Source organism: Sphaerodactylus townsendi, linkage group LG04 (assembly GCF_021028975.2).
Source record: "Sphaerodactylus townsendi isolate TG3544 linkage group LG04, MPM_Stown_v2.3, whole genome shotgun sequence".
Taxonomy (NCBI): Eukaryota; Metazoa; Chordata; class Lepidosauria; order Squamata; family Sphaerodactylidae; genus Sphaerodactylus; species Sphaerodactylus townsendi.
The window spans coordinates 123,651,290-123,678,561 of record NC_059428.1 but is presented as its reverse complement, the minus strand read 5'-3'; the positions used below and the strand labels follow the sequence as shown (position 1 = coordinate 123,678,561).

Sequence of the window (27,272 nt, the reverse complement as noted above, 5' to 3'; positions counted from 1 at the left end):
GCCCTACCATGCTACTGTTAGATGGATTTGCAGTTTGTTGACTGACTGAACCCAAAGAGGGCTCACCAATGGCTCATCTTCATCCTGGAGAGAAGTGACTGGTGGGGTGTCACAGTGTCGGTCCTGGCCCTTGTGGTCTCTTCCAACTTTATGATTCTCCTCTAACTGAAATTTAGCTTAACTATTTTTCATTCATTCATTCATTATTTATTTATTTATTTATTTATTTATTTATTTTTATTCAATTTGGTAGACCGCCCTACCCCCGAAGGGCTCAGGGCGGTTTACAGAACAATAAAACACAATACATCGAATAAACTCAGTTAAAACATGATTGGTTTCCTTTATAATCGTTGAATTGTAGAGTTGAAAGAGACCACAAGTGCCATCCAGTCCAATCCCCTGACATGCAGTAACACACAATCAAAGCACCCTTGACAGATAGCCAACCAGCCTCTGTTTAAAAACCTCCAAAGAAGGAGACTCCACTATCCTCTGAGGTCATGTATTCCACTGTCAAACAGTGCTTACTGTCAGGAAATTCTTCCTAATGTTTAGGTGGAATCTCTTTTCCTGCACTTTGAAACCATTACTTCTTTTCCTCGTCTCTGGAGCAGCAGAAAACAAGCTTGCTCCCTCTTCACCATGACATCTCTTCAAAAATTTAAACATGGCTATCATGTCACCCCTTAACCCTCTTTTCTTCAGACTAAACATATGTAGCTCTTTAAGTCTCTCCTCATAGGGCATGGATTCCAGACCTTTCACCATTTTGGTCGCCCTCCTCTGGACCAGTTCCAGTTTGTAAATATCATTCTTGAATTGTAATGCCCAGAACTGGACACAGTATTCCAGGTGAGGTCTAACCAGTGCAGAATAGAGTGGTACTATTACATTCCTCAGTCTAGACACTATACTCCTATTGATACATCCCAGAATCACATTGGCTTTCCTGGCTGCTGTATCACACTGCTGACCCATGTTTCATTTGTGGTCTACTAAAACTCCCAGATCCCTTTCACATGTACAGTTGTCAAGCCAGGTGGCACCCATCTTATATCTGTGCATTTCATTTTTTCTGTGTAAGTGTAGTATCTTACGAGGCCATTGCTCATTCCCCCTGGCTGCTCATTTAAGGTTTTTTCCCTCCCACTGTTGGGTTCTTGAACTATTCACTCAGTTCTCTCTCTAACCTTTGGAATATTATCTCTAGCACTTGATGAACTCCTGCCTGCTTAAATACTGTTTCCCTCCCCCACATAAATCAGTTTAAAGCCCTCCGGATCAGGTTTGTGAGCCTCCTAGCAAAAATGTTCCTACCTATAGTCATGAGGTACAGCCCATCCCTTGCCAGTAGTCCATCTTCATGAAATTGGAGACCATGGTTCAAGAAGACAGAACATTCCTGACAGCTCCACCTGTGAAGCCAGTTGTTCACTTCCACTATTCTTCTTTCCCTTCCCTAATGGGCAGTGGGCTTCACAAGTCTTATCAGCCTCTCTGTGACATCACGGATTTTTTTTTCTAGGGAGCAGCGCACCTTTCGAGACATCTTGTCAAGCCGGCAAATCACTACTTCTGTTCCCCTTAGCAGGGAGTCTCCTACCTCCACCACAGATCTTCTCTGAGATTTTGCAGGGGCTATTCCATGGGCTGAACCTTCTGCCACTCGTACAGTCTCCTAGGACTGATTCTGTTGCTCTTGTGGCTGTTTCTTATTTTCATTGACAAGGAAGAGAACTTCAAATTGATTCGGTAGCTTCAAGCTCACAGCATGTTTCCTGGTCCTTCGACTTCCATGTGTCACATTCGTCCAAATGCCCACCTCTTGTGTTTGAGAACTAATTTCCTCCTGAGAAAACTTTGCAGTGTGTTCTCCACCCAGTACCATCTGTTCCACTCTGTCCAGGAGACAGTGGCGGAGCTATAAGGGGCGGGGGGGTGCTTGGAAAATCGCCCCTACTCCTTTCCCCCACCCCCCTGCGATGCCCCCCCTTCCCACATTTACTTTAGTTCCTCTCCTTTTTCTAGAACTTTTTCAGGCTGCAAAAGGCCTGTTCACAGTAAAAACGGCCTGAGGAACTACAGTTCCCAAGAGACCTTGGGGCTCACAAGGTCTCCTGGGAAGTATAGTTCCCATCAGGCCATTTTTACTGTAAACAGGCCTTTTGCAGCCTGAAAAAGTTCTAGAAAAAGGAAAGGAACTAAGGGAAGGGGAGGTGCCGTGGGGGGGGCATGGGGGCGGAAAATATAGAATGCGCACCGGGCGCAGTTTGGCCTCTGCCAGGAGACCCTCATTCTTCTTAATATGTTGAAGAGTGGATACTTGCTCCTCAAGCTGCTGGACTTTCTCTTCCAACAGAGCAACAAACTTACACTTGCTGCAGGTATAGCTACTCACATCTTCCCACGAAAAAACCAAACATACCACAGCTGTTGCAGGTGACTGCAGCAACTCCCTGACTATCCGTATTTAGTCGTCTTAAATGGTAGCCTTAGATAAGCCTTCCTTCCAAAAAGTCTACTAAACTCTTCCATAAAATGAGTGTTAGCCTTGCCTGTTAGCCAAGCTTCTGCTCACTCAGCTCAAGGAATGACTGAAGCCTCTGCTCCCAATCAGGTCTCCAGTTCGCCTCCTACTCTGTGCTGAAAGATCGGTTATGACTGATTTAAGGACACCCCCCCCCCAAAAAAAAAACAGAGCTCACCTTTTGCTCTCTGTTCTGATCCCTTTTGCTGCCTCTCAAAGATCCTTTGCCTTTTGGAGCAGCAGTGGCATAGTGGTTAAGAGCAGGTGCACTCTAATCTGGAGAACCGGGTTTGATTCCCCACTCTGCCACTTGAGCTGTGGAGGCTTATCTGGGGAATTAGGTTAGCCTGTGCACTCCCACACACACCAGCTGGGTGATCTTGGGCTACTCACAGTTCTTCTGAGCTCTCTCAGCCCCATCTACCTCACAGGGTGTTTGTTGTGAGGGGGGAAGGGAAAGGAGTTGTAAGCCCCTTTGAGTCTCCTACAGGAGAGAAAGGGGGTGTATAAATCCAAACTCTTATTCTTCATTTAAAAACAATTTTTCTGAGAATGCATCCCTACACTTCACCAGTCTGCCAAAGGGCTCCATGGCATAAAAAAAGAGGCTAAGATCCCCCACTCCGTGGTTTATCTTGGTTTATCCTTGGATTCATAGATGGCTTTTGAGCCATCCACAAAGTGCAGCCCACAGTACGCTTACAGAGAGCTGTAGCAATTCCCGCCCCCCACCCCCCACCCCAAGCTGCATATCATGTTTGCACTTCATATTTCAGGTGCGAATTTAAAACGTCCTAGATGTACCGTTAAAAAATATATTGCCTTTTAGGAGTACACTTAAATTGTGTGTAGAGTCACTTTATGTGTTGCTTAACATCTGACGCAACTTCTAGTTGATAGATTTGATGGTGTTTGATCATTGCTGCGCTGCATTGAAAACCACATCAGGCCTTTCACGGGGAAGAGAATACTCTTTCCCTGTTGCCTCCCACTCCCTATTTTTGAAGTCTTTGGCATTTTTTTAATGACTGCTTGCTGCCTCTTTCCTGTTGCAGCTGCTCACTGGCCTTGCTTTTGGCTGTAGTTTCTCCATTATTATTATTTGGCAGATGAACATCATCATTTGTTCAGTCGAAGAAAAGTAAAAACAGGGATCGCAATCTATAATTTTTATATTGGCCATAAAAGATTCTCCCTTGAGGAATGGAGAATTTGGTTGTTGTTTTTTTTAAAGGCTATGGACCATTTTAAAACGGCAAACTGATAGGAAACATGTGCTCGTGGAACAATATTTTGAGGGCTAGTGCTACATTCCTGTGTTGATTGTTGGATTGTAGATAAGGGCAGTGTTTTCCATCCTCTGCAAGTGTTGGTTGGAAAGTGTTGCGCTTCTGTTGTTTTAGAGGTGCTGGTAGGAAACTCAGCTGAGAGGCGTGGGTGGACTGGATACCAGAGGTTTACCTGTGGGACCCTGCAAGAGGGAACTGCCCAAAGCTGAGACAGGATAGATTCTGATTAGGTTGAGTGGCTGAGCATAGCTGGACCCAAGGACTTCATCCTACTTTTGAATTCCTTGCTGTGCTCCAGAAAATTGGGGGAGCTTGCCAAGCAGCATCCTACACAGTGCGAGATGCTGCAACCAGACCAGGAAACCAGCATAGCATCTCATTGACTGGAAAAAGACTTAAGGCAGGGCCACTGGCCAGTGGCATAGTGGTTAAGAGTAGGTGCACTCTAATCTGGAGGAACCGGATTTGATTCCCCACTTTGCCACTTGCGCTGTGGAGGCTTATCTGGGGAACTAGGTTAGCTTGTGCACTCCAACACACGCCAGCTGGGTGACCTTTGGCTGGTCACAGCTCTACAGAACTCTTTCAGCCCCACTTATCTCACAGGGTGTTTGTTGTGGGGGAGGAAGGGAAAGGAGCTTGTAAGCCCCTTTGAGTCTCCTACAGGAGAGAAAGGGGGGGATATAAATCCAAACTCTTCTTCTCTTTGAATCTAATGAATGAATAATGTTCCCTTGAGTCACCACCAGCTCACAGTGACCCCGTCGGTGCTGCATCGAAGGCAAGAGATGGGCAGAGGTGGTTTGCCATTGCCTTCCTCTTTGTAGCAGCCCTGAACTTCCATAGTGGTCTACTATCCAAGTACTGAATATGGCTGACCCTGCTTAGCTTCTGAGATCTGCCTAAATACTTGGGTTTAAATCTCTACGCTGCTGAGAGGCTCACTGACTCTGTTCTTTTTTAATTACAACGTTCTTCCATTAAACATTCTAATAGATGTTTTAAGTTGAGTGTTTCTAGGATAGCAAATAAGCAAAAATGCTCTGGAACACTTAATAATCCAGCAGATGTCTGCATTTTCTTTAAGAGTTAGTTCATGGTCAGCCATGTGGTTCACAAAGCTTGGGTGTACTTAGGTTTTCTTTAGACTGCGTGGCCTTTCCCATCCCATCCCTCATCCCACTGTAGATCCAAATTTCAAGAGGTTCACAGAGCTGCAGTGGGAGGAAGGAAAGTCAGAAATCATCGCTCCTATTTTATTCTTAAAACCATGGTTTAATACAGGCCTGTAACTTTAGAAAGATACCAGATTGTGGATGAAAAATTAAAGGAAGCTTTTGTGCTGGAAGGGGAACGGAGCACAAAAACAAGTGTATGCGTATAACAAGGTGATCCTATGTTGGAGATGAATCACAAACCAAACTATTACTACCACAGCTTTCTTGAGTGTATATTTTAAGAGCGAAATGAAAAATTCTTTTTTCAACACTTCTGTGTTTCAGAAATTTGAGAGAAGCAAGAGACAATGCTGTGACTGAAAAAGAGAGGGCAGCCGCCAGTGAAAAAGATGCATTTGGAAAATATGAGCAGCTATTAGAACAGTAAGTCGTTTCTACCTTTCTCCTTTTGCATATCTTTCAAGCAGCTGATTAAAGAAAATTAAGACAAGCAAGAATAAGCGTAAGCCACCCGAAAACATTGACAAGTTTCAATCCTGAACATAATTCAAACCAGAGATAAACTAATGTGTATAAACACTGTCAAGTGGTATGTCTACCAGGTAGACGTCCAAATCTAAACTTCCCAACAAATGCATTCATTTGCCTGAACCGTAGTGCAGTTGCTGTCTGTTATCTGTACTGTAAATCCATTTGCTGAATAGATATTTCCTTTGGCACATCGTGCTGCACTGTAAAAGATATTCTGTGGGAAATCAGAACATTTTGCTCCGTTTCAGTCATCAATTTATCTCCATCACAACCTTTGTTAGGTAGTTAGCTATCCATTTATTTCACCGCTTTCCTTCAGTCACTCCGCTTTGTGGCTTCCTGTTTGTAAGCCACGTGTCCTCTTCTCATTTTGCTTGCCTGCTAGAAATTCAGGCATCGATCACCTGTTGCCACATTCATAGAACTGCTAAGTTAATGTTGAATTTGCATATGTAGTACAGTTTTAGAAAGGTAAACTTTTACTGTCTGGGGGAAAAAAAAACCTCAGCAAAGCACTCTTGTTTTATCATTAGTCATTCACATACATCGTGGGATTGTAAGTGATGACATAAAAATGGAAACCACCTGGCTTAAAGTGTCTCTGATTTTCCCAGGATGCAGTGTGCTGTCTATTTTAAATGTTTACCTTTTCTTAGAATAGAAAGAGTACACAGAATAAACGAAGAGTTTATAATGTGGCCATAAATTTAGGTCAAAATGTAATTAAGACCTGGATTAATATATTGGTAAACTGTGCCACCTAGCTGTTCAGTTGAAAATCAACATTTTGATTTGCTTGAACCAGGGTGGATATGTGCTGTGCCTTTAAAAAGTAAACTGCTCAAAATAAGTTCAGCATCCGTTTGATCCTTTGATAGTTGGCATAGTGCTTACTATTTGGCAGTGGTTCTATCATCAACCGAAAGAGAGATTGCAACCAAGAAATCAGAAGGAGATGGAGACTGGGAAGGGCAGCTGGAAAAGATCATTCAGCGTAAGGATGCGTCACAGTCAACCAAGATTAAGTTAGTTCGGGCCATAGTATTTACTGCGCATGGGTATGAAAGCCAGGTAGTGGAAAAGGTGGCTGAAAGAAAGTAAATGTCTTTGAAATGTGGTGTTGGAGAATAGGTTTATGGATACTGTGAACTGCCAAAAAGGCAAATAAAGGGGGTTCTAGATAAAATCATGCGTGAATCAAGCTAAGAAGACTAATGTATTGTCGAAGGCTTTCACTTTATGAATGTATTGTCGAAGGCTTTCACTTTATGACTTCTTATAGACTTCAGTCTATAAGAAGACTAAACTGAGGCTATCGTACTTTGGTCACATTGTGAGAAGACGGGAGTTACCCGCAAAGACAGTAATGCTCCGATAAGTTGAAGGCAGAAGGAATAGAGATGGATTGACTCTGTAAAGGAAGCCGTGGCCCTCAGTTTGAAGTTACTGCTCTCTCCGTAATCACGTAGTTTATACACTGCATATTCTTTAAAGTAAACGAGAGAGAAATGCTGTCAAAAAGCTGTTCACCATTTTGACCAGGTAGATACAGACAGGAGGGGGAATGAGGCCACCACGAAAGATTTAGAATTATTGGTTGTTGTGGGTTTTCTGGACTGTGTGGCCGTGGGCTGGTAGATCTTGTTCCTAACGTTTCGCCTGCATCTGTGGCCAGCATCTTCAGAGATGTATCACATAAAGAAGTGTGTTACACACTGTGTTAGGAACAAGTTGTACCAGACCATGACCACACAGCTCGGAAAACCCACAACAACCAGTTGAATCCGGCCGTGAAAGCCTTCGACAGTACTTTAAATAATGTTTTGTCTCCCTATGCTAGTATAGTAGGCAGAGTGGCATATGTTCAGTTGAATAAACATTTATTATTTGACAGTGAAGATGGGCTTTTGGGGACTGATTACACAGACACAAACTATATTGTGCATGCTAGCCCCTAGTTACCAGTGTTAGTATGCTCTGAAACTTCCCAACATATTTGTTTATACAAAGTGTTTGGAATGTTACCTAGCCTGAATGGCAGTTAAGAAATGCCTCTGGCAAACCTTGTGATGAAGAGTGGAACTAACACCCAATTTTCAAGTCAAGTGCCATTATTATACCTTCATTCTCAGTGGTGTTTGGTAGTTTCCGTTGCTATCCTTAGGAAAGTGTATAAAATGCTGACAAAAGTAATAAAATATCTCAGACAGCAGTCCTTTTGCTTGTGGTAAATAAAAACAATGTTTTCAGTCCTAAAGTCCAACTTTTTTGTGTGTGTTGTACAGCTAATAGTTCACCTCAGTCTGAAAAGCTGTCTTCTAGTACTAGTAATTTCAGTGATGACTTCTAAAGTGAATCTTAAATCTTAAAGTGAGGGAAAATGAAAACATTAGCCCATGGATATACTGTGACCTCTTGGGTCATTGCTATTGATACAGTGTGTTAATTGAGATTTTAACTCATCTGCTGGGTTGTCCCACGTTATGTATGTCTTTGCAGTGGGCACCCTGTTCTCTAGGCAAGGAACTGAAATGTCATGGACATTGCCTCTTGGTGAGTGGTCAAGCTGTACAGTAAAGTTGGCAGTAATTGGCAGAGGTACAGAAGCAATTGTTAGGGGAGGGGTAGAGCATCCGCTGCCCTCTTGCACGCACACCTTAAAGTGGTGAGAGGATTTGCTAGCGTCAGCAAAGCTGAGAGCAATACTGTTAGGAGTTTAGATTCTGTCAAGAGGCAAACCTCATAGCACACAGGAGTTAGCTTCAGTACTGCAGTCAAAGCTCTGCTTGTGACCTGAGTTCGATCCCAGCGGAAGTTGGTTTCAGATAGCCAACTCAAAGTTAACTCAGCCCTCCATCCTTCTGAAGTTTGCAAAATGGAGAACCCAGCTTGCTGTGGGTAAAGTGTAGACTGGAGAAAGCAATGGCAAACCACCCTGTAAAGCATAATCTTCCTAGTAAACATCATGATGTGACGTTGCCCCATGGATCAGTAATAACGTGATGCTTTGCCTTTTATCAAGAGGCTAAACTCCTAGCAGAATTGCTCAAGGTGGAACTGTCACAGCTAAGACACCAGACTAAGATTATCTACCGCCTTCGGGAATCAACAGCCACATCAGCAAAAGAGAACAGGGAGTTCTGGTGGTGATGGGGGTGGAAAGGTACTTGAAGCATAACTGCTGGGCTGCAGCAGTAGTGAAGCTGACATCGGTGGGGGATCTTTCATAGACAGCGGCAGGGCCACTACAGCTAACCCTGGTTAGTACTTCTCAGGAGATCAACTCTTACCTCGAAAACCTTCTGATGAGACTATCCAAAATGAAAGAAGATCAAATGGTGGAAGACCATCCAAACCCCTAGTTTGCATGGCACTCCATCAGCTACTGGGGAATACCTGAGGACAAGTACAGGTAGCACTATTCTTAATGTGGTAACTTGGCTAAAGCTGAAAAGATGTTCAGTTGTTGACGTGAATGGATGCCAAAGGAAAGTCCAGAGCTGTTCAACACATATAATAAGAACAGAGAATGTGAGAACTATATATCAAGATAAATTTGAAATTGTAGGAGTAGAACATTTGAACTCTGCAGTGCTGAGATGAGTGAATGGAAGTGGACTAAATTAGTACTTTTCAGTCATAAAATTACCAAGTGTTTTCCTCTGGAAAAAACACCCTCTCCCGCACATGCAGAATAATTCACTTTCAATCCACTTTCAATGCACTTTGCAGCTGGATTTTACAGTGTGGAATAGCAAAATCCACTTGCGAACCATTGTGAAAGTGGATTGAAAATGCATTATTCTGCATGTGCGGAAGGGGCCAAAGAAGAAATGGAGTAGCTCTAATACTGAGGTGAGACATAGCACAAACAATCAGGGGCAATAATATTGAGTCAGACCAAACAGATAGTATCAATCAGACTTCTTGGAAGGCCTATCAGCATAATTATCATTCAGGTTTACGTCTCACCTACAGAAGCTGATGAGAAAGAAATTGAATGTAGGTTTCCAGGAAGACATTGATCACACACCTAAACAAGATGTGCTAATAATCATAGGTGATTGGAACACAAAAGTGGGAAACAAAACAGAATCAAATATTTTTGGAAGATTTTGGCTGGGAGCACAAAATGAAGCAGGAGAGAGGCTCATAGAATCCTGTGAAGACAACTATTTGTTCATTGCGAATACATACTTCAGCAACTAAATAGACTATTGTATACATGGACATTACTAGATAGTAATATGAAAATCAAACAGATTATATAATTAGAAGCAGAAAATGGAGAAACTATTCTGTCTGCTTAAACAAGACCAAAAGCTGATTTTGGTACATATGAACTGTTCGGATCAAAAATTAGAATTAAAGCTGAAGAAAAACACCAGAACATTCATAGTGCTGAAATACAATCTCGAAAATATTCCCAAAGGATTCAAAGACCATATTTGCATATACCATCAAGGAAGACTGCACAAAGAATATTCCTATGGTCAGAAGAAATAACAATTGCTAAAGATTGTTTAAAGATTGGCCAAGGGATTCGACAAAGCCCCTGTGATGTTTTGGTGATAAACAGGTTAAAAGCAGGTTAGAGAACAGTGTAGTCTCCCGGATTTGCAGCTGTTTGTAAAACCATACAAAGAAGGCTTATCAGTGGCATTTCATTCTGAAAGAAGGCCACAGGTGGATTATTGCGGGCTTTTGTCCTGTGCTTGATATCTCTGGAGGTGGTGCCTCATTTCATGAATTTCACCCTGCAACCGTTCACCTGGTATAGAGATATGACGTTCTAGGGGCAAGGGGATTTGGGGTAAGAGGTGTGTTTTAGTGGTTTGCCTTTCTCCACAAATACTTTTTCAACAGAAAAAAAAGGAAGTTTTTCTGAAACTCTGAAAAAACCACCTGTGATTTTTTTGTTCTTTTGGAATGAGTGATGCCTTTTAAGACAGTGTTTTTGCTCAAACAGTGTTTTTGCTCAAAACAAATCGTGTAAATGTGAGACAGACTACAACACTAGGTAATGTTAATTCCCATTTAGGCATATACCACATAACTTCCAAATATTGTTTGTTGCTTAAATGTGACACATTTTGTCCACTACTAATGTACAGTAAAATTGTAATATGTTGTTGAAGAGTAGTGTTAAAAGGTTTAATCTGATATCCAAATATGCCCCTGACCCTATTAGGATAATATGAGATTAATCTATCAAAAATACACTTCCTTTACACTAAAAAAAAGTGTTTTCTGTTTTGTACTTTTATTTTTTCGTGTGAAAAAACCCAAGCTATATGTGCTGAGTTAGCATAGGGCGCAGCAGTTTTTAAATTTACTCACTGGTTTTAGGAGCAGTCACATTTTGGCATATTTACGACATTTAAAAGTATATAAATGCCTTAGCAAAATGCATATTTCTCTGCTGACTAAATTTTAAATGTAGCTTGGGTCGAACTGAAAACTATTGGTGATGAAAGGATTTCCATCAGCAGAGCATGCCTTTCTCTCCTCTTCCAGTAACCCCAAATGTCCTCTGAAATGTTGTTCGTTGGGTACAAGGGGCCCACTGGGAGGGCATAAGCATATAAGCATATGCAATAAGCATAACAGCTCCCTTTCCATCAGCACAAATGTCAAATGGGATCCAACCCAATTAAATTTATGCTAAAGAAGTAAAATAAGTTGGAGTTCAGGAGGAAATAAAATATTGCATGATTTTCATTTTTCCCCCATGGCTTAAAATGTTCATAATGGTGTTTCTCTAGTCTGGTCCCTCCCTGACTTATGAAATATTTGTTATGTTAAATAATTCAGTGTTTTTGTGAGCTAAGTGTACAATGGTTCTATTCTTAAAGGTGGATTCCTAGAGATAAAAAATAAAGAGAGGTGGGACTGGCAAAGTGTGTGCTGATTGGTTATGGAGGAAGAGAAATCTGATTGGATGAGAGAGAAAAAGAGTGGCAAGAAGGGTCTGCAACCTGTGGCTCTCCAGATGTTCATGGACTACAATTCCCATCAGCCCCTGCCGGCATGGCCATGCTGGCAGGGGCTGATGGGAATTGTAGTCCATGGACATCTGGAGAGCCACAGGTTGCAGACCCCTGGGCAAGGTGGTTGAGGAAGGAGATTTGAGAAAGTTTCTTGGGAATGGTTTGGACGAAGATTTGGAGAAAAAACTCTGAGGAAGGTCTTGGTGTCTTAGAAAAATATACAAGGACTGAGAGTTCGTGTGTGGAACATAGCAGAGTATTTACTGCTCACTGAGAGTGGGCCTCATACAAGTACAAAAGACAGAATCCTAGTAGGATGTGTGAACTGTGGTGTGGAGGCAGTGAGTGAATAGTAGAATTCTGAGTGGATTGGCTTACACCTCACTTACTACCTTAGGCATGTTACCGTTGAAATATTTGGCAGCACCATTAACTGGAACTTTACTACGTGACCTGACTGAAACCACCCAGTGTACTGTGGTGGTGGAAAGTGCCATCAAGTTACAGCAGGGTTAGGGTGACCCCATAGGGTTTTCATGGCCAGAGACATTCAAAGGTAGTTTGCCATTGCCTGCCCTCACATGGAGTGAGAGAGTTCTGAGAAAGCTGTGACTGACTCGAGGTCACCCATCAGGATTCATGTGGAGGAGTGGGAAAATAAACCCAGTTCTCCAGATTAGAATCCACCACTCTTAACCACTATACCACTGGCCAGCACAGTGTACAAGGGGGAAGAAGGAGAAATAAAGTACTAATGTTTAGTTCAAACATGTCTGTTTAATTTAGGCAGGGATATTCCGGGAAATCCTGCTAGCCCCACCTATGTGCTGACTGGTCTTCACACTATTGTAAGGATGCCAGAAACCATGTGGGACCCCCCAGAATTACAGCTCATCTCCAGAGTTCATTGATTAGTACCCCTGGAGAAAATGGATGCTTAGGAGGATGGGCTGTATGTCATTGTACTCCACTGAGGTCCCTGTCCTTTTCAGCTTCCACCCTTGTGGAGTACCCCTGAGGTGGCCCAGGGTTGGGCCTGTCGGCTGTCCCTCCTTCCCTTCCTGGGAAATCTTTGGCATGTTCTGGACACTTGGTGGGCGGGTCTTAGGCTCTGTGGAATGCTCGTGTCTACCCCTCTGGGCTGTTGACTGCCTGTGGGGGCATGGGCCATCCTCCTCTTTCCCTCTCTCTCTCTCTCTCTCTCTCTCTCTCTCTCCATACTTTTGCTCTGCCGTCTCTTGCCCTTGGACTTCTCTTCCTTCCTTCTCCACCACACTCTTCTGCTTCTCTTCCCTTTATATCTTCTCCCATTTCCCTCACCCTATCCAGGCTTGTGGGCCTCATTCCCAGGCTCCTATTGGCCCCTGGGCTACCACTGTGGCTCTGCTGTGCCTCTGGCAGTCCCTGCTATCCAAGGGCCCACCCAGGGCTTTAAGGCACTTTGGTTGGGGTGGAGTCACATCTTCTTTCCTCCTCTACCACCACTATGTCTGATGGTGACCACCCTTACCTGCAAAGCAGAATGGGTCGAGTTTCCCTCATTGCCTCTGCTGCTTGCTGCAGGCCTGTTGCCACTGTCTACATCTGTCCAAGCCTTCCCTGGCTCACCCAGGCCACGGGCAAGGCCTCGGAGGCCCACTGCCACCCCTGGCTGATCACTGTGGCCTTCCTGTCTGTGTATGTGTGATGTTTCTCATAGATTGTTCAGGATTCACCTCAGAATTCAAAGTTTGAGGTGATAACAGACCCCCTAAATGAGAAAGGTGGGCTGTAAGTAAGTACATCCCTCTGAACCAAGATGGTCATCTTTGTCCTAACACTAGTCATCCAACAGCAGCTGTGACAGAAACACAGCAACAGAAACACAGAAAGAGAAATCAATCCAGAGAGAGATCTGTCATTTTCAGTGGGTAGCTATAAGCAGTTGTGCACAAGAGACAAAAGGCATTCCTAATCTCATGTAACTTCTATGGACCGTGGATTGATTACTCTTCTGAAGGAAAAAAACACGGTCAGCATTTGAAATGTTCTATTTTAGTTTTTAAATGTCTATTTCTGTGCACACAGTTGGGCATTTGAATAGCTGTTAAACTTTATGACTTCAAACAGTCACAGAAACTCTTCTGCCCAACTGGAAGGCTGCCGAGACGATGGCCCCAGATAGTAGATTGTAAGTCCTGTGATGTGAGATCTTGCGGGACTGATGAGTATCCCATGATTTTTAAGTGACTAAATTAGAATACAGTTATGCCATTTAAAATAGCATTGTGGCATTATATGTCTGTTAACTTTAACTTCTGCAAAAATAATGAATGTGTTTGAAGAGTATTCAGTTTACGTTTGTTGATTTTAAATTGCTTAGGAGATTTTGGCAAATAAAATATTTTCTAAAAAGGGTTTCTGACCTCAATATTGATTATACAAATCTATTTAAAAACCTACTGTAGTTATAAAAACCAGATTCGTGCTGCAAATGTTCCAGTTTTATTAAATATTTTTCCACATCTCTTTTTTAAGAAATCAGTATTATTTGTTGCTTTGAAAAGTTTCCTCTTTTTCCTGTGAGATTTTTGTGTTAAGCAGTAAATAAAAATGGTTATTTCTTGTCCCGTAAATGTCTGCAGTTGTGAATTCTAGAAACTTGCATTGATGGTCCATTTCTTGTTCCTGGTATTTTATGTCTCTGTTTTTAATGGGGGGGAAATAAAGCTCGGTCATTATGTAGTTGGTAACAGACTTCCACTGCAGTGCTTTGCACTCAATTCAGAGAAAATTTAATTGAGTTTAGTTGCGCTTACAAATAAGTCTGAAGTTGTTGACAGTAGCTTGAAGTTATCCATGTTGTTTGAGCTCTTTATGTGGTAATTTCACACCATTCTTTATTGTGTTATAAGCCTTGTTCCAACCATGTTGCCCTGTTTTGGCTAATTATGAAAGAGTTCCAGCAATTTTTTGTAGAGCCCCATGATCTGATCCCTGACCAGGGCTGGACCTTAATGATGTTTTATGTTGCTGCTTTTCACAGTCCTTGAAAGCAATCATTCTGTCAGCCTGCAGGCTCTGTTTCATCTGGCGCATGAGAAGGTACAAAAAAAAGTGACCAAATTAGGAACTGCAAAATGTACGTGCTAGCTCCGTGACTTTGAGAGCGGGCCCAGTAGATACTGGTGTGCCTGAAATGACATAGAACCAATGCCTCACATTCTGTAAAGGCGACACTCTGTCCTTGTTCACAAATCCTAGAGCAGGGGTCCCCATGGTGCCCACCAACACCGTTCTTGGTGCCCACTGAGTGTTTTTAGAAAGTTGTTAGGGCTAGGTGGAGCTTGTGCCCAGCAGGGCCATTGATTTGATTGGCAGAACAGATTTTTTTTTAAAAAAAATTGCTTTCACCACAGCACAAGGGTTTTCACTGCATGACTGAAGGTAACCTGGGGGCTATACAACAAAATGTGTTTAAACAATATTTTTGTTTTCAAAAGGCATCCTGTTAAGCAAAGCTTCTGATTGAAATGTTAAAGTGTTACTATTATAATTATTGATAATCTCAGTTCCCAACATTTTGTTGTGGGCCCCGCCTCCTGCAGCCTCCATTTTGTTGTAGGGTTTTTCTCCTGAAACAGCCATTTTGTGGCACCAACCCCACACTGTCAGAATTCCGAAGTTTCTCAAGAGTTCAAAAAGGTTGGATATCCCTGTCCTAGAGGCATGTGTGTTGTAGAAATAGGACAGACACTGACCCTGTCCACAAAATAAATGAATATAATGGTTTATTTCAATATGGCCCTTGAACGGAAAAGTTTGGATGCTTCTATTGTATACTGTAAGAATGCACAGCTTGTGCCTTTTTGCAACTTTCCCTGAGTTTACCACATGCTGGCAATATCTCTTAAACTTTTTATGTTATATTTTCAGTCTTGCTTTCTCACATGAACCTTGGGCTCTCCCAACCCATTTTATCGGCCACACTCTCGTTAGCAGTGAATAGCAGACACTAATACTTATATGAAAAAGTAAATATGTACGTTGAAGGACCATGGAATAGGCTGAGCCTGTGTTGAGTGAATCAGGTTTCCCATGTGAGGGGGAGTTCATGCTATTCTTGTCTCCCAAATAATGTTCTAATTGCAGCCTGTTTTCTTTTTCCTATAAAACCAAATGGAAGCCACTGAAGTGAAGTCTTGGGAAGCCAAGAAGGGATTAATAGCTGGCATGCTAATTTTAAACAGCTTCAGACCATGAAATTGCCTTGCGCTTCTTTGGGGTCTCTGTGCAGACCCACATATAGGATTCTGTGCTGGGAGAGATCACCTTGGAAAAGACCTAAAGCTTCTCTCCTGATTGCCCCACCATTAAAACTGTGAAGACATAACAGTCAAGAGGCAAACATAAGCTTTCCTTGTATTGTCGAAAACTTTCACGGCCAAATTCAATTGGTTGTTGTGGGTTTTCTGGGCTTTGTGGCCACGGTCTGTTAGATCTTGTTCCTAACGTTTCGCCTGCATCGGTGGCTGGCATCTTCAGAGGTGTATCACAGAGAGAAGTGTGTAACAGACTTCCCTCTGTGATACACCTCGGAAGATGCCTGCCACAGATGCAGGTGAAACATTAGGAACAAGATCTACCAGACCACGGCCGCACAGCCCGGAAAACCCACAACAACCAGATAACCTTTCTGATTACTAAAACAGCTCAATAAATTGGTTTACTTTTACTAGGTTATGTTTTATTTGCGAAATGTGTGTGTGTGTGTTCACAGTGATAAAAGTTTTGAATTTGCAGTAGACTCAATACCAAGGAAGAGGTGTGTGTTCATATGTGTGTGTTTGGGGGGGGGGGAGCAGTAGGGATGTGGCCTGGGAGCCAAAAGGGCAGCAGCCTGAAAAAGTTTGGGAATCACTGTCCTAGATCTACTGGCACTATGGACGTTATGATCAGCATTGCCGTGATACCAGAGCTGCAATGTTGTTACTACATCAGTAACCCATGGTGCTGACTCCTCCAATTCCATGCTTGTCTGGGTACCAGCCCAGTACAGATTCTGAGTACAAAATCCACTTCCCAGTCTATTGTACAACCCTATCTCAATGTCACTGTTCCATCATTTGCTTTTCCCTCACTGACACAGGCACTTTCTACAAGGCCAAAGCTACCATATGACACAGTATTCACCAATGGCTTTGGTCTCAAATATCCATCCCATTGCAACAGGCTCTGTATTGGCCAATCTCCGGTTCAAGGTCATTGGGTAAAAATATTTGCAGTTCACCACTGAACTGTCACAGTACCATGTTAATTGGAGATCAACCTGCGATCATAGAATCATAGGATTGGAAGAGATCACAAGGGCCATCAAGTCCAACCCCCTGCAATGCAGGAACACATAATCAAAGCACTCCCGACATATGTTCATCCAGCCTCTGTTTCAAAAACTCCAAAGAAGGAGACTCCACAACATTTCGATCAGTGACTTCCACTGCCGAACAGCCCTGAAGGTCAGGAAGTTCTTCCTAATGTTCAGGAGAATCTCTTTTCCTGCATTTTGAATCCATTACTCCACGTCCTAGTCTCTGAGGCAGCAGAAAACAAGCTTGCTCCCTCTTCGACATGACATCCCTTCAAATATTTAAACATACGGTAGCTATCATGTCCCCTCTTAACCTACACTTCTCCAGACTAAACATCCACAGCTCCCTAAGCCTCTCTTTGTAAGGCAGGGGTAGGGAACCTTTAACACTCAAAGAGCCATTTGGACCCGTTTTCCACGGGAAAAGAAACACTTGGAGCCGCAAATAATTTTTGACATTTAAAATAAAGATAACACTGTATATATTGGGTTTTTTACCTTTTACTTCGCTCATTCTGAGAAGGGCATGGATGCGTCTGCCCTGCTGCCTGCAGGGCGGGCAAGGATGGGGCCAGCAGCTCGGCCTCGCCGGCTGACGGGAAAGCGCCCACCCCGCTCAAACGGGGTGGGCGAGAGAGGAAGCCCGCGGTGCGGCCCAGCCGGCCACGGGCAATTGGTGCGCTCGCTCTGCTGCCTGCAGGGCGGGCAAGGATGAAGCCGGCGGCTCGGCCTTGCCGGCCACCGTGAAAGCGCCCACCCCGCTCAAACAGGGTGGGCGAGAGGGGAAGCCCGTGGTGTGGCCTCGCCGACTGCCAGGAAAGCGCCCGCCCCGCTCAAACAGGGCGGGCGAGAGGGGAAGCCCGCAACACAGCCCAGCCAGCCATGGGCAGTTGGTTCGCCTGCCCTGCTGCCTGCAGGGCGGGCAAGGATGGGGCCGACGGCTCGGCTCGTGGAGCCACAGTGCAAGGGCAGAAGAGCCGCATGCGGCTCTCGAGCCGCAGGTTCCCTACCCCTGTTGTAGGGCATGGACTCCAGACCTTTTACCATTTTTGTTGCCCTCCTCTGAACCAGTTCCAGCTCGTCAATATCCTTCTTGAATTGGGGTGCCCAGAACTGTACACAATATTCCAGGTGAGGTCTAACCAATGAAGAATAGAGAGGTACAAGTAGCTTTAAAAAAAATTCTAAAGTGGAAACTTTGGAAAAACAGAAGCGACATCATCTGTGAATGAAAAACATCAATGGAAAGCCATATTTTCCAGAATTATTTTAAATCTGATATTTACTGGAACGGAAGTTTCGTGAATTACTGTCAATGAAGTGTGAGTATGTTTCTCCCACTTGTAAATGAGCTCTTATTTTCTCCGGTACAGATTCTGCTGCTGCAGTGACTCATATTATGCATGTTTTTATTTAACTTCTAAAACATTCTCAACCTTGGCAGTAGTATGTGGATGTTGTATCCTGATTTAGAAGCTTGACAAATTTATGCATTGCAGCAGTAACTGACATTAAAAGCCTGTAGCTTATAAATAAGGGTTATATGAATATTAAAAGGATTGTGTCGTTTTTGTAAGTGTTGAGCACACTCAAGAATATAGTGTTGACAGTGTTTTATGATCTGTGAGCACTGGGTACTGTTAATTTTCAGATAAGAAAAAGCAGCGTTCCATTCAGTGACATGTTAGATAATTGCGCTTGAACAATGGCAAATTATTGATCGAGGTAATGTAAAAGAAGAAGCTGAGTATAGGAAACATTTTTTGGTACAGTCAGAGTAATTTAGAGTGGAGCTAGTGAGCAACTGACTTAGTTATGAGAGAAGTTTACAAGTCTGTTGGCCCTTTCTTCTCTTCCCTTCCAAAGTTCAGTGCAGTTTACAACAGTATATAATAAACTAGAGACAATAAACTCCAAATTGCACAGCAAACAACTTCAAATACAAAGGCCAAAGAAATTTGCCTGCTATACAGATCTAAGGCCGTTTCCCCACTTACAAAATGGTGGACGATACGCTGTGGTTTCCTTTGTTGCGGGACCTTTTGAGCGCGGGCTCATGGTCCCCACCGCAGCTTCCGCAGCTTCCGCCCCCTTGTTCAAATGAATGCTGCAGCCGCGCAGCCTTTACGCAGGACTCCCCACGATCCAGTCAGGGGCTGTCCTTATTGGCTGCTGCACTGCTCTGGGGCGGGATTTTTTTTCAATGTTCTAAAGGACAAATCCACGTCTCCACGCTTTGTCAAGGAATCCACCGTTTTGAGCACTCAAACCCACTATTTCAGCACTCAAAATGACGTGGAGACTTGGATTTTTAGCATTAAAAATTTAAAAAAAGAAAGCCCAGGCTGCATGCACACCTCGCCGTTGCCTAATTGGACAGATGGCTCTACATCATCAGCAACGGCGGGAAACTTAAACCCGAAGTCACCCCCCGGTTTCCCCACTCCCCCGCGTGCCCCTGCGCTCGGTGCGGGGTTTTCAGAAAGGTGCTGGACCATCCAGCAGCAGAAAAGATGCGCACTGAGGAGGAAGGAGAGCGGCAGAATCGGGGTCGCTGCATTGTCGCCACTGAGGAAGTGGAGAATGCAGCAGTCCCCCGGATTATTTGACGAGAGTAGCGCGCAACAAAAGGTGAGTGGGAAAACGGCCTAAGAAATCAGACCGTGGTATGTCTTCATAGTGTGCATTAGATGTTGGGCTTGTTGACTAATACAGGAAACTCAAATTGACTCAAGAATACTTTCAGACCATCCAACTTTAATTTCACAGCACCTCAGAGAAAAGTCCAGTCCAATAAGATAGCCTTATTATCTTTCTGAAAGCCTGGTAGAGGCAGTCTTTGGGGGCCTTGATGAAAGAGTAGGGAGGGCAACAGTAGAAAAAGTTCTCAAGCGGGTGACTGCCATCCTTATGGAGAAGAAATTGCAGTGTTAACAAATCTAAAGCCCTCCTGCTTACACCACCATCTCATCCACGCATGGAAACTCTCCAATTGTGCTTGTCTAGCTGGTCCTGTGTGTGCAACAGGTAGCATCTCAGACAAAGCTACCTTGGAGGGCATGACTCTTGGTCTCCTGCCTAGCAACCTACAGACTTCAGACTACACTTCCCCTTATCATTGGTGCTAACAAGTACCATGCCCCCGGCTCCTCCCCAGCACTATCTACCAAACTATCCAACGGATGGATTGTGTCCACAACCTTCGCACCAGGCAGGCAAGTCACCATGTGGTTCATGTACCTACCTCAAACCCAGCTGTCTACATGTCTAAGGATTGAATCTCCCTCTACAAGAAGCTTCCTTTCTCTCAGTGGCATATCCTCAGGATGAGAAGATATTTGTTCATCCACCAAGGAAGGTATCACATCCTCTTATCTCAGAGGGATGACCTCCTTCACCAACAGCTTCATCATCCATGACTTGCAGGGAGGTGGGATGCGACCACTATATCCCCAGAGCCCTGGCCCACTGCTCTTTTCCTTCATCAGTTCCTCTAGCTGAGCTGCCTCGGTCTCAAGGAAATGAATTCACTTCTTGAGAGCTAGGAGCTCTTTGCACCTAGCACAGACCTATGACTTCTGTCCAGCAAGCAGACAGTTATACATATGGCACTGTTGTGTTATGTGAAAACATCAGCTGTGTAGTTTCTTGTTCTGTTTCTCTTGGGATTTTAATGAGGGCACTAGTCATAAAATTGCAGTCCTGGCTGTACTAGCAAACTAGTTCTGTTGTGCTTTACAATATCTTAACAACGCGCTTGGGGAAAATGGAAAAGGATAAAGAAAAATAGTTATTCCATGGACGGAACTGTAAACCATGTCGATGTAGAGAAGGAAGAGAAAGCAGCGCACCAGATATATTTTTCTTCTGGCTGTCTTGAGCAATACAGAACCTGCTTTTGGAAAATGGGTTTTATCCTTTCAGTCCACACCCATCTTAAATTGAAGTTTTTGTATTTAAGAATCTGGATGAAGATTAAACAGAGCTGGTTTGGTAATGTAGATGTAGCCACGTCCCAGTGGATTCAAAGTACAACTTTGCACTTATTAAACAAAAAGTTACTATATGTTCTGTTTGGGAATTGAGTGTTTCGAGTTTCTTTATTGATCAGTGCAGATTCCTTGATGGACCAGATGTATTTTTCATCAGAAGTATGTGCTAACATCTGGAGGCCATCAGTTTTTCTGAGCATCCCACTGGCTTTCAATCTGGGAATGGCCAGTTAAGTATTCCTTTCATTTACTGATGTGTATGGGATTTACTTCCTAATTACTTCCTAATTAACTTAGAGTTATGCAGTGTGTTCCTGAAGCTTGTCAAATAATGATAATGTCCTATTCCCTGGAGACACAGCGTGATGTAGTGGTTAAAAGCGGTGATCTCTAATCTGGAGAACCAGGTTTGATTCCCCTCTCCTCCACATTAGCAGCAGCCTCTAATCTGGTGAACTAGATTTGTTTTCCCACTCTTACACATGAAGCTTTCCCACTCTTACACATGACCTTGGGCTAGTCACAGTTCTCTCCGAACTCTCTCAGCCACACCTACCTCAGAGGGTGTCTGTTGTGGGGAAAGGAAGGGAAGGAATTAGTAAACTGCTTTGAGACTCCTTATGGTTGAGAAAAACAGGGCATAAATCCAGATTCCTCTTCCTCTTTTCTTCTGTTCACATGAGCAGGCATCCTCAGCCTAACTTGTCTTACAGGGCTGTCGTGAGTTACAAGCACTGGTGGGATTCAAATAATTTAACAACCAGTTCCCGTGGTGGGGTTCAAATAATTTAACAACTGGTTGTTTACAAGCACCATTTTAACAACCAGTTCTGCCGAAGTGGTGCGAACCTGCTGAATCCCACCAATTTACAAGCCTCTTTGAGTACCCATTGGCAAGAAGGACAGGGTATAAATGAAGTCTCAGGGAACAACAACTTATCCTTAGGTAGCAAGGGGGCAATGCCTGTGACAGCCTCTGATGGAACAGCCTCAGGAAAAGCCACACAAAAGATAATTCTGGAGGCATAATCCTGGAGGCTCTGGCCAGACTCTCCAAACCAGGAGGCCTCGGCCAGGGTGGGCCTTGCCAACAGCCTCACTAGCTGTAGTTCCCACCTCCCTTGAGATTGGCCAGTTTCAAGCAAGGGAAGGCTCCAAAGGGGCAAGATGCACGGTATGATTTTGGAGGATGGCCTGAAGATGATGCCATGAGCCTGCACTCAGGTGTAAGAGGCAGGCCTTAGTCTAAGGTCCAGGCTAGACCAGTAGGAGATAGACTGGAGGAGGCTGGCAAAATGGAAGGGACCAACCATCAGCTGCCATGGAACAACCTGGTGAGGCAGCAGGGTGGGACCTGGGGACCACTTACTCCAGCAGAGGGGCAAACATGCTGGCGGGCAGCTGTGGTGCTCCTCCAGAATGCCTGGATGTGGCACTGAGCACCGCACCAGCACTTTTGTGCCACCACCAGCCCCATCAGTGCAGCAGGGTTTTTTTTCCCAGAGGCTGTGTCGACCTTAGTTGGCTTCCACTTGGGGTTTAGGGCCGGGAGCGCAGTACCCTGGCCTTTGGACTTACACCACCCTTTTGGGTAGTGTAAGTCCATTGAGCCCTTTGGGTAGTGTAAGTCCATTGAGCCCTTTGGAGCGCTTTCCGGTGACGGGGTTTGTTTTCTCCCTTCCTGCGCTGTCTGGAGAACAATGATAGTATAATTTACAAGGGGATGATTAATACACAAGAAAAAGTTAAATCGTGGCAAGAAATGAAAGATGAAGGAAACAACCTGCAATGGGGTGTTGTGTGGTTTCCGGGCTGTATGGCCGTGTTCTAGTAGCATTTTCTCCAGACGTTTTGCCTGCATCTGTGGCTGGCATCTTCAGAGGATCATGCAATTGTTAATATATTTTCAAATAGCTTCAAGATTAGGAAGACAAGTAAGGGACAGGAGGTATTCTATGTGAGTTCTCAGAATATGAGACAGAAAGAGGTGGTTAGAATGATTAAGCTTTTAGTAAAATATGAGACTGAAACAGAACAAGTGAAAGTATGTATAATAAAATGGATGCAGTATTGCCAAGAAATTTCATTTACAACAATGGGAATCTACAGATGTAAAAAATTTACAACCTCCCAAATGCTGAGGGTACACTGGAACAAGATGTATTATAGAAGATGCATCACTCTGAAAGACATTGCGAAGATGAACAAAAAATTGAAAGGAACTTGTTGGAAATGTCAAGAAAAATTTGGAACACTTTACCATAAATGGTGGCCCGATAAAGTGAAAGCGTGCTGAAAAAAAAAACACCTGCCCAAATCCCAAAAATATTGAAAACTAAATTTCAAATGGATGCAAAGTCTTTATTGTTGGGAAGTCTACCCAAGAACTTACCAGGAAGATTTCATGAACTATTCCAGTATTTATCAACAGCAGCCAGAGTGATATTGACATATAAATGGAAAGCAGTAATTTGCCCAGGCCGGGAAATATGGGAAGAGAAGATGAAAATATTCTACAGTGGCAAAGCTCACCAGCCTTGTAAACAGAAGACAGAAGCAGAATTTAATTAAAGTGAAAATCATATTTCTAGTGCTGATACATCTTAGTAGTATTCTTGTAAAATAAGAAAGGTAGCTAAAAGACATGGAGTATAGTGCCTTATACTGATATTGATGCTTACTGGTGAAACCAGCTATTGATTTGTAGTTAATGTAGTTAATATAATTAATATTTATCAAGTATTTTTTGTCTTTTAAGGACTATATTTAAGAATTCAGTCATTTAAATAATATATTTCAATGCTTTATATATGTATAAAGCATTCTGCTTTTTTATCTGCAAAGACCTATTTTATATCTTTATATTTTGTTATATTCTATTGATTATATTTTTAAAAAAATATTTAATTTTTTAAAAAAGATCAGATAAAACCTGTGTGTCATTAATGCACCATGATACTGTGGTGAAGCAGAAAAGAAACCTTGTTCACAAAAAATATTGAGCTTGGGGCAAATAACCCATGTGGAAACGGTCAGTATCTTCCCTTTATTGTGCATTTAACCTTTTCCACTTTAAAAAATATTAAATTTTACTTACATTTTAATACATTTTTTTAAAAAAAGAAATAAAGAATGTGAGAAATATTTGTCCCTGTCAGTCAGAACTGATTCAGTTAATCCATTTTTTATACCCTTTACTGAATCCGTAATGGTGCATTTTGCTCCGTTTTCTTTGGTTTCCTCTTCCCAACCTGCTTTTTTGTTGTTGGTGGTGGTGGTGTGTTAACTTTGTGTAATATAAAGTGGGAGGCAAGAAACCCAAATACAACCATTTCTTTGGTGACCCAAGTGAGGGGAAAGCACACGGAATCCAGGGATTCCTCGCCCAGCTGAGAAAGAGGGGGAGGGTGCAGGAATGACAGAAATGTATATCCACAATAACAGATTGTGCGGCGGAAAGGAAAGGTCACAGTGTGTCTAACTAGCACTGAAATATCCCTAATTTAATCTTTCTAGGTTTGTCTTTCAAGAACGTATTCAGCCAAAAATATGCAGTAGGGATCTGTTGGTTCTTTTTTGAGCAGCAGACTGAAGTTCTTTGGCAAGCTGGATGTCTGAGGCATCACGGAATGCACAGGAGACTATTTAATATAGAGGTCCTTGATTGAATTAAATATAGACAAATAAATAATACTAAAATAATTAACTCCTGAATATGTGGCGTTGCCTTTGGTGTGTTACTGCAATTAAAGCATCTGGTTGGATCACAACTCTGCCTACTAGATGTGAGGGTTGACAGTGAGTTGAAATGTTGGAAAGCTTCCAGTAGTCTCAGGAGGAAGCCATTTCTGACCACCATTAGGCAATGCTTAACAGTTCTGCCTGTGGAGAAATGGACCATGTTATCTACAGTAGGGTCCAATCTATGTTGCCCTTGTGAGAATTTGCTCTGTGACCACCTTGAATTTGTAGCATCTGTCGCTTATCTTCGTAAGAATGAAGGGATAATTTAGAAGGTAACTGGGAAGTAGTTTTAAATTGACATTAGCAGTTTCAAATTAGTGATTAAAAAATAGGAATTAGTTGTTTAACATTTGGGAGAAATCTGACATGGTCTATAATGAGAGATATTTAATTAAACTGAATAATTGTACACATTATTTTTCTACTCAGGAGCCTAGTTAATAGATGTATTGTACCATCACCCCATACACTGAAATAACTTTTATCGCGATGCCTATCAAGTACACATAGGTTGGACTACAAATTTTGACTTTGTTTAACAACCTTCTGTTGATCTTCCTTTCTGTCTCTTCTATCCTTGAACTTTCTGAGAGTGCAGAGAACCCGAGACAGGGTTTGCAGTCTTTTGTACTTCCTGTGTGTTTGGGAAAGTAGGAAACAATGTGAGTTTCTCACTATTTCTGATTTGCCCCAGGTCTGGCACAAAGCGAGAGGCAGTCAGTCTGGGCTAGTACTGACCAAGGTCCAAAGCAGAAGAGGGACTTGTATTGTTTCTGCCTTCTTCCTGGCAGAACGAGGGGGGAATTTAATAGTTGGATTTATGGTCTCCAAGGGCATCTCTAGCTGTCCCTGTCCAAATTATACCCCAGAAATGATCCCTGAACTCTGTGATAGGATATGAGGGAGAGTGTGTGGATTCTTTAGCAGTATGTTTGAAGCAGTTCTCAAGTTATGCTGTCATCCGTGTTGTGTCTTTATAGTTCCCATACTGTAAAATCAGATGCCTCTTCAGTTTCTGTAGGTGCTGCGTCCATTTTACTAAGTATGCCATATGACTACCCTAGTTTTTGTGGGTCTTTTTTCAGGGCTTCGTCTAGGCTTCTATAACTTTTTACCCAACCTTTCTTGCTAAGGAGCTTATCAAAGATTCTAATTTCCTAAGTGAATCATCGAATATTCTTCTCAGAGTTTTGAAAGAGCAAATAACGTAGCAATGAAATAAAAATAAGTTTGGTATCTAGACTGCAGAATTCTTTCTATTCTCAAGCACTTTGAACTTATTTTCTTGGAGACAAGTTTCTCTTCAACCCATATGCCAGATAGCATTCCACCTTTTGAAACTGAGGGAACGTTTACAAAATAAAAATTCCACTGGGCAAACCTAAACTCTTTAACTTGCTGAACTAACCAGAAACTTCTGGAGGCCCTGTCATTGGTTAGGTGTTAGAGCAAGAAATTCATTCCATATTCTTCTGTTATCTCTTATTAACCCTCTATTTTTAATTTACATGATTTACAATGCCCTTTTCTCACTGTTTCAAGGTGAGTTTCACAGTGTAAGTCAATTCAGTCAATAGAGCGGGACATTCAATTGCTAATATCACAGCTATAAGGAAGGGGGTGAGGGGTAGCATGTAAGGGAGGGAAGGGAAGGGGTCCGGCATCTGGACATGGCCCACCCACCCTCCTGCTCCTCCTTTGCATGCCACCCCTCCCCCTCCCTCCACTAGGGACATGGCCCATCCACCCACCCCTTCCCTTCCCTTGCATGCCACCCCTCACTCCCATCCCTTGCATGCCACCCTCCTTCTCCCTCTGCTAGGGTGGGTGGGCCAGGTCCAGATGCTGGGCCCCCTCCCACCCCTCCCTTGCATGCCACCCCTTCCTCCACTAGGGAGGTTTGTGGAAATCTAACACCCAGCCAAAATCTAAACAAGGTTGAAATAAAGCACAAATACTAACATGACATATTGAAAAATGCACAAACTCCATACATGTAGCAGTATAGTACACTAGCCCATTCCCTTTATTAAGGGAACCATTTTGTTTTAATGTAGCCCTTTTATCATATTTACACGGGTTCTGTATAGAGCCTCTGGAATTGGGCAAGCTAGAATATCTGAATATATTTTACCAAATCTATAAAAACAATTTAAGTCAGCTAGCTCCATCATTTCCCAGCCATATCTGCTTGATTTAAATTTATTACGCCTAGCGATAAGTATTATATAGTACTTTTTCCCTCTGTGAAATGTTCAAACGCTGAGCCCTAGTCCCTATTTTATTAATCACATTGCATTCTCTCCTTTTTTTGACCATGATGACAAAGATGAATTGAATTTCTTTAAATGCATGGTTGGGATTCCTGTAACTCTGTCGTACAGTTGCTGAGTGTACGAGGCATTTTCAGTGATGCCAAAAAAAAAAAAAAGCTGTAAAAATCTTGTATTCATTCAAGGTACCCAGCCAAGAACACAGTTGCTGTTGAAGCCTGAGATGTTTCAGTGCTTAACCAGCCATTCCATGGCATTGGATTGTAGCAACAAGTAGATTGTAGCAAAAAGTAGATTCTTTAACAGATACAGTAAAGGGTCTCATGATGGACATTTAAGTTGTTGCAAATATTTCTAGTTCATCTCACTGCTAAGGAAAACACAGTTGTTTATAGCCT

General features: G+C 42.9%; 1 protein-coding gene across 1 annotated transcript in view; it reads left to right on the top strand.

Moving 5' to 3' along the window:
- The window catches only part of PIBF1 (progesterone immunomodulatory binding factor 1), a 121,534-nt gene that overhangs the window by 35,224 nt on the left and 59,038 nt on the right, over positions 1–27,272 (top strand). The window contains exon 10 of the mRNA XM_048494119.1: positions 5,322–5,420. Within this exon, the coding sequence (XP_048350076.1) occupies positions 5,322–5,420 (99 nt within the window). The remainder of the gene's footprint in view (positions 1–5,321; positions 5,421–27,272) is intronic.